Below are 7,851 nucleotides of genomic sequence, written 5' to 3'. Positions count from 1 at the left end.
GTCCTCGCTACCAGAGCGTCAGATTTTGCTGAGCGTTGGGGGCCGAACGGCGCCGGCGCAAATTTTTTGGGGGCATTTGAAGTCAGGTTTAGAGGAATACCTAATTTTAAATTAACAGTTGTGATGTCATTATTCAGTCTTAAACACCAATATTTGATCCTTTTCTCACTCACTCCTATGTCATTAACTTTTTTGACCACCTGCCAATATGGCTGCTATATTTTATAGTTACCAGCCAATTAGAATTTCCACTAGCCAAAATGTTTTTCTTTAAATAAACCAGAATATGAGTGTGTTAATTTAAGCATAAGTATCAGTAAGTGGCCCGGGATTCTCAAAGCCTGTGTTGAGGGTCACACAAACAAAAATGCACTCTTGAAGCTAAATAAATCCAAAACCAACAAGTTAATTATTTCCATTTTTACTTCAAAGTAGAACAGTCATTTCTTACACATGAGATTACTTTTAGCCTTTTAGTCATAAAGATTATTGAAAGATATTCCATACCAGACTGAAATGTTATAACAGAAGTGGAGTATTGGCCAGAATGACATGAACATTTGGACACTTATTCAGCGGGTACCTTGCATGTTGCATTAAGGTGCAGGAGGTGCAAAAAAAAAAATCTTTTTTTTTTTTTTTTTTTTTGCAATTCCATCGCGGGCCGCACAGGGGGCGCTCGCGGGCCGCATGTGGCCCGCGGGCCGCCTTTTGCCCAGGTCTGAGCTTGACTCACAGTCATACCTACATTCAGACTAAACCGCACGATGACCTCTGACAGCTCACATGCTGAAGCAGGCTAGAAGTTGACCTTTAGAGGCCTGGGGGTCATAAACTGTTTGACCATCTCATCCGTCACTTGCTTGCGTTTCTCTTGATGCTCGGCGATCATCGGCTGCAGAGTCTCAACCAACATCTTCTTCAGCTCTCCTGTCAGCAGAGCCCCACTGGTGTAGTCCTGCAGAGAGAGGAGGGTGAGATGAACAGAGTAGTGACAAAGGGAGAGAATGTACAGGTGAGATTAGAAAATATTCTCCATGGTGGGACATGTGCAAGGAATTTTGACAGTGGCCGTACTCTTGTTCCTCTTCAAAAGTTCACAGCACAAAGAGCAAATTCTGTCATTATTTAACTGCTGTTAGCAAATTCCAGGGTCAGTTATTCTTTACAGGATCTGTGCCTTGCCATTCTGTATGTGGTTAATGCTTAATAAGTTTCTTGTTTTGGTCCTTCTAGTCCACTGGTTCCCAAAGCTACTACATGGGGTACTTGAAAGAAGAATTGGGGAAAATGGAAAAATATAAGCATAAATCTTGAAAATAAACCAAATGTTAAAATAAATCTGCTCAGGAGGCACTAATTGCAACTTTTTCCACCCCAATTTTTATTTTGTAAAGTTATATTCTTCAAAAGGTCGGTGGGTTATCTATCATTCATTCATTGCATCATTATGCTATAGTTTTCTCTTGCCGTTTTCTAAGCAAAATGTTGTAGTTGGGTAAAGGGGGTACATGGATTCAGAAATTGGGGAGAGGGGGTGCCAAAAGAGTTTGAGAACCACTGTTGTAGTCCATTCACGGGCAATGAACGACCATGGGGCGGCTGTGGCTCAGGAGGTAGAGCGCGTCGTCCACCAACCAGAAGGTCGGTGGTTCGATCCCCGGCATGTCGAAGTGTCCTTGGGCAAGACACTGAACCCCAAATTGCTCCCAGCACCCTGCGTGGCAGCTTGCTGCCTTCGGTGTGTGAATGGGTGAATTCAGGCACATTGTAAAGCGCTTTGGATAAAAGCGCTATATAAATGCAGTCCATTTGACCATTTACCATGCAGGAGAGGTAAATAGGATGTGTTTGTATGTTCAATTGATGGTATGTTTGCACTCTCCTCCTGAAGCCCAACACTACAGTCATTCCTGTCCCGTCCTGGTATGAAGGCCTTCTCAACTATCCACCTCCTTTGTGTTCCATGTCTCTACTCTGTCTCATCTCATCCCAATTATCCTCCCTCTCCACGCATCCAACATTCCAGACAGTTTTCTACTTTCATCCCGTTTCACTCCCATTTTCCTCCTCCCCTCTTCTAAGGCTACGTTCACACAGCAAACCTTAGCGCTCGAATCAGATTTTTTGATCTGGTCTGTTTTTTTGTGTGTGGCTGTTCACACAGACTTTTTAAAAGTGGCCCATATCAGACTCCAGTGTGAACAGATCACGGACCTGAAGCGACCCGCATGCGCAGAAGAACAACAATAACGCGGCCACACGCAGCACACTGCTGTTCTACGTAAACCCGGAAGAAGACAGCAGTAAACGTGGCGGTAGCTGACGATGTTGTTTCATCTGTTGTTTGCGGTTTAATTTACAAGTTATTGTGCAGTGGAAGCCAGCGAATACGGGAGCAGATGATAGCGAGGAAGAGGAGAAAGAGAGCCAACATTTTAATAATGGCTTTCTGTGGAGCAATAGCTGCTACTTCTTACTAATACTAAAACCTCACTGTCCCTCCACTGAGCTCCCTCACAGCTCTCCTCCATGTTTGTAATCACAATCTGCCCACGTGTTGGTCCTCCCCCTCCCGCCAGCGCAGAATAGTGACGAATGTCGCTCTGGAATGATGTAAAAGTCACATTGAAGCATTAAGTCAGATACGGGCCAGATGTCTGTTCACACCGGAGTCACATTCCAAAACATCAGATTTGAATCTGATGTTTTTCCACATTTGAAAGTAGCCCAGGTTGTCTTTAAAAAAAGTAACTTTCAATGTGACTTGTACTGTTCACACAGTCATGAAAAAGAGTCTCTTAGGGGGGGAAAGATTAGATTCAAGCACTAAGGACGGCTGTGTGAACGTAGCCTATGTTCCCTCCTGTCTCACACTGCGCCTCCCACCTGTCTGATCTTCTCCAGCTGCTCGTCGTCCTCCAGGAAGAAGGTGAGGTACATGAAGGAGACGTCAACGTCCGGGTTCCCGCCGTGCTTCCTGTGCTCTTCCACGGTGTCCTTGCCCCCGGAGAACGCGTGGCAGTTCACCTGGGTGCCACGACAAAACGGCCAGGCCATCATTAGAAATAGTTCACACACACACACACACACACACACACACACACACACACACACACACACACACACACACACACACACACACGGGCACAGATAAAATAAATAAATGATAAATGATAAATAAATGTACATGCACTCTTTCATCCTCCAGGTTTTGCACTCAGTTCAGCACCTATTGTCGAGGACTGGCATGTGTGTGTGTGTGTGTGTGTGTGTGTGTGTGTGTGTGTGTGTGTGTGTGTGTGTGTTTTCGTCCTTTTCTAAGCACTCTTCACCTTGTCTTTGATCTGCTTGGGTGTGTCTGTGAGGAAGATGGAGGAGTTGGGCTCGCTGGCGCTCATCTTGGTCTGCGCCCCCTGCAGGGCGGGGAAGAAGGTGGAGTGCAGCAGGGCCGGCTTGGGGTAACCGATTCTGGGAGCTACGTCACGGGTCATCCTGAAGTAGGGGTCCTGGGAGAGGTGGAGGGACAGACACAAGTTCACAGTCTGGTTTCATCATTTTCATTGTACTTGGATTACTAGCATGGGACAGTTATTCCCATAGAGACACTGCATAACGCGTCATCATTCAGAAACCACGCCCAAGACGGGGGAAAACAGAAACCCCCCCCTCCAATCCTGGCGTTCTCCTATGTCACGTGCATGGTTGCGTGTTGCACAAAAAGATCGTATCCACCTTATTTTTGAATGCCCCACTGTAAAAAAGAAGCGTGGGTACAAGGTCCGGTTTAACGTGACTCATTGTTGCCGCTTGCCATTTCCTTTGTTATACTCTGGCTGCAGACCCGAATTATAAACCGGAAGCTGGAGTCCGTTATAAAAGTTATAAATATAGTCACGTTATAAACAACTAACCAACGCTGGAGGTCCGTATGGAAACTCGAAATGTGTGTTACTCGAAATGGTTAAAAGTTAAATCAATTTGGTGGCGTTTTACTGCCATGTAACATAGCTAGCTAGCCGCTAACATTAGCCACAGTTAGTAGCCGACTACCCACAATGCATTACGTTATCCCAGCACCCGAACGACACGGCTGTAGAGCAGAATGGCTCTGCTGTAAAAGGGTAAAATCCTCATAGACGTTTTTTTTGTCAGGGGCTGGGGGGTTATCTAAATTGGTTACACCGGAAATAGAAGCCATACTTAACGTAAGGCAAAATGGCCGCCAAAAATAAGGTGGATATACGGAAGATGAACACTCCAACTTACTTCCTTGACAGCTAGATCCACATTTGTCTTCTTGTCAATTCTCAATGGCTTCCTTGTTTTGCTCAGGAGTACAAGAAATCTTTAACTGGCGATTTTTTACATTTGTTGTCTGCGCAGCCCCACCACACAACAGCTTTTGGCTATGTTTAATTCAAGGAAAATGACGCTGGTGTGTGGAAATGAACTGAGCTTTTCCCCCGTGATGGGCGTGGCCTATTTCATGTAGTGTCTCTATGCTAGACTATGGTGACACCATTTACCGATCTGCCTGCAAAACTACTCTGCAGAAGCTTGATGTTAAGATGTTAAGGCTGTTAAGAAGGCGTTTGGGAAACACTTATTTGGAACACTTTCTTTTGTTGGGAAACTCAGCCATCGGGAGGATGTTAAGAAGGCTCCAAAGAAGTGTTTCCCAAACGCCTTCTTAACAGCCTTCTTAAAACATCGCTAAAGAAGGCTCTTAACACATTCCCTGCCAACAACGTATGAACACGTTTTCAGAATCCAGCTGTTCCCTCGAATCGACTCCCTCCCATCGATTTTTTTTTTTTGACGGTGGGTTGTGCATCTAAGCCTTTTACATCTCTTATATAATTATTGGAGCCACCGAACGTTTACAACCCATTCCACCGACCCACTAAGTGGCAACAGTGCTCTCCTGGCTAGAGAAAGGAAAGCATTTTTTTAACTTGTCAAGCCATTCTCAGCCCAGCCATTCTCCTTTTCGCGCTGATTGCTGGCGATGCGGGATTGCAAATTTACATAATAGATTCAGCCGATCTACTATGATCGGGTGATAGATTACAGGTGGAGGAACACACTTTGAAACACGCAGCATAAATATGACCAGAATCGCAAAAGCTTCTCTCAACCAAAACTCCAAACGAGCGAGTCCATCCCGACTTCCTCAAACAGCGGCCCAGACATGCAGGCACAGGAGAGCAGCAAAGCACTGACTGGTGACAAGCTTGTCCGCCCACGGAGGGCGGAGTTGAAGCAACTCGAGAGGGAGGGAGAGAGAGAGAGAGAGAGAGAGAGAGAGAGGGAGGGAGAGCGAGAGGGAGGGAGAGAGAGAGAGAGAGCGAGAGGGGGAGGGAGAGAGAGAGAGAGAGAGCCAAAAATGAATGGTTAAAGTGACAGTTCCATCCAATTTCACAAAAAGCCGTTTATCTCTGAATATTCTTTTTCACGCTAAAACCATGCTGTATTCAACTGCTAATGCTTACATAACTACTAACTCTACAAACTAACTCTTTTAGACAGAGAAAGTACACATTCTATTAGTACTTTTGAGATATTGTATGTTCACAAACTCCAAGCTGAAACGAATCCTCGGCTCTTATAAAATGAGCCATAATCCTCAAAAAACGGCTTGGCAGAAGCTACCTACAGCAAAAAAAAACGTCTGGCAGTCAATGTGTTAAGAAGGGTTCTGTGAAAGGTGCTATATAAATCCACAACATTCTTATTATAAAAGGAATCCATTCTGATTAGAGGAATATAGCCTACGGTAAAACATTTAAAACACAAGTAACCATATTAATACATAGAGGAGAGATTTTCAAGTGTTGCCCAATTTTAAACACTAAAGGGTGCATGAAAGAAAGGAAAAAGGGAAAAACACAACAGTGGACACTATCTCATTTTGCCTGACGTGGCTGAATCTGTGAGTGTTTCGTCATTAAGAAGGTGTTAAGAATGCCCCAGACCCTTCTTACAAAACCTTCTTAACGATCAAGATCATCTTGAGGTGTGGTGGTGCACACAGTCATTTGAGTCTATAAGGCTGTGAATAATGTGAATCATTACGCTGTGTTATCCTGACCTGGTCTATGGCGCAGGGGATGAGACAGGGGACGTCTGTTCTGCCTCTGAAGATCTGAGGGAAAGAGTTACTGAAGGACGGAGCTGCTTGGATGGCCGGGAAGCTGATCTTTCCTGGAGAAGGAGCAGAGGGAACAGCTGTTACTGGTGCCCCACACACTGCTGCCATGTTCCTCAGAACGTTATGGAGAATGAGCATGCCAAATATCAGCCAAGTATTTTGCTGCCTATTCAGCACTTTTGTTCTAATGTAATAATTTTGTTTTAATGTAATAACTGTGCTTTATCATTCTAATGAATGATAAAGCCCATAAGTATGTGTCTGTCATACCAATGCTGTCGCTGTCTGAAAAGCCAAAGATGCCTTTGACTTGGTTGAAAGTCACATGCTTCTGGATCTTCACCACGTTGCTGTAGAAATCCCGGGATGAACTGCGGAGAAAAGGAAACAGAAGAACAGAGAAAATAAGTTCAACAAAAATCAATGATTCACAATTAAACTGCTGTTGGAGGATCAAGATGGACAGACCTAGCCTGGGTAAACCCAGCCTCCACGTCACCTCTATCTATGTGCTATCAGTCACAGCACATAGATAGAGGTCACGTGGAGGCTGGGTTTACCCAGGCTAGGACAGACCCCCCCATAGGTGATTTTTCCTTTCTAATTGAGACATGGAAAATGGTCAAAAATCGAAATTGAAGAAGGAAAAACAGTAAAAAAATTTTTTAGAATACTAGCTGAAAATCAACATGCAAACGGAATCGAAAAACATAAAGACAATCAAAGTCTGACCCCATTTTTTATTTTGGCCATTCCCTTTTTATCATTATTCATTTTGGATTGGAAAAATGCAAAATTAACATTGAAAAGTAAAGTTTAAAGTTAAAAATACAAAATTGAAAAATGGAAGTCACGTGACCATTTCAGGCTACGCCCACATTTCAAGGTACGCCCATATAAGGTACGCCCACAGACAGACGGAAGCGCGGGTCGATGACAGTTCCTGGGCCGAGAAACAATACCTAAAATTGATATCCATAGTAGCAATCATGACTTTAAGCTAACGCTATTTAACTGAGACTAACACAGGATACCGGTACTTTTATTTTGAATTTCAGCAATTGACCTCCGTTTTCTGTCTGTCTGTGGGCATACCTTATATGGGTGTAACTTGAAACGTGGGTGTACCTGAAATGGTTACGTGACTTCCATTTTTAAATTTTAAATTTTGTATTTTTAACTTTGAATTTTACTTTTCAATGTTAATTTTGTATGTTTCCCAATCCAAAATTAATAATGATAAAAAGGGAATGGCCAAAATGAAAAATAGGGTCAGACTTTGATTGTTTTTGTTTTTTTTCAGTTTGAAAATGGATTTTCAGTTTCAATTTCCCTTTTTTTTTTTTTTTACAGTTTTTCATTCTTCAATTTAGATATTTGGCCATTTTTCATGTCTCAATTAGAAAGGAAAAATTATTTTTCAATTATACTTCAGTACCCCGATCCCCCGACCCCCCTCCCCCCTTTCTCTTCTTTTCACTATAGCCGTTTTCCCACATGCGTACCGGAAAATTACCTGTAAGTCAATATCGGACATTTCCCTTCACACTTCGGCTCGCGCATGTGGGAATCTATCAGCGAATTTGCCTGTATGTTGGGGGGCGGGGCGGCACTGCAGAGCGGGTGGGGAGTGACGTGTCGGCAAAACTCCGAATGGTGAAATAAGTTTGCTTGTTTATCCGTTCACCTGCGTCGCG

The 7,851-nt window shown here is 43.7% G+C and overlaps 1 protein-coding gene across 1 annotated transcript in view; it reads right to left on the bottom strand.

Moving 5' to 3' along the window:
* Positions 1-745: 745 nt before the first annotated feature.
* Positions 746-7,851, bottom strand: part of LOC310773688 (tryptophan--tRNA ligase, cytoplasmic-like) — an 11,930-nt gene continuing 4,824 nt past the window's right edge. Inside the window, exons 6-10 of the mRNA XM_083633615.1 lie at positions 6,425-6,525; positions 6,095-6,207; positions 3,336-3,509; positions 2,890-3,030; positions 746-958 (exon numbers count right to left, since the gene is read on the bottom strand). Of these exons, the coding sequence (XP_083489741.1) occupies positions 800-958; positions 2,890-3,030; positions 3,336-3,509; positions 6,095-6,207; positions 6,425-6,525 (688 nt within the window). The 3' untranslated portion in view covers positions 746-799. The remainder of the gene's footprint in view (positions 959-2,889; positions 3,031-3,335; positions 3,510-6,094; positions 6,208-6,424; positions 6,526-7,851) is intronic.

The sequence above is a fragment of the Poromitra crassiceps genome, assembly GCF_964638095.1.
Source record: "Poromitra crassiceps genome assembly, chromosome: 3".
NCBI classification, from domain to species: domain Eukaryota; kingdom Metazoa; phylum Chordata; class Actinopteri; order Beryciformes; family Melamphaidae; genus Poromitra; species Poromitra crassiceps.
The sequence above is the reverse complement of the archived record's forward strand: the minus strand, read 5'-3'. Positions and strand labels throughout refer to the sequence as shown.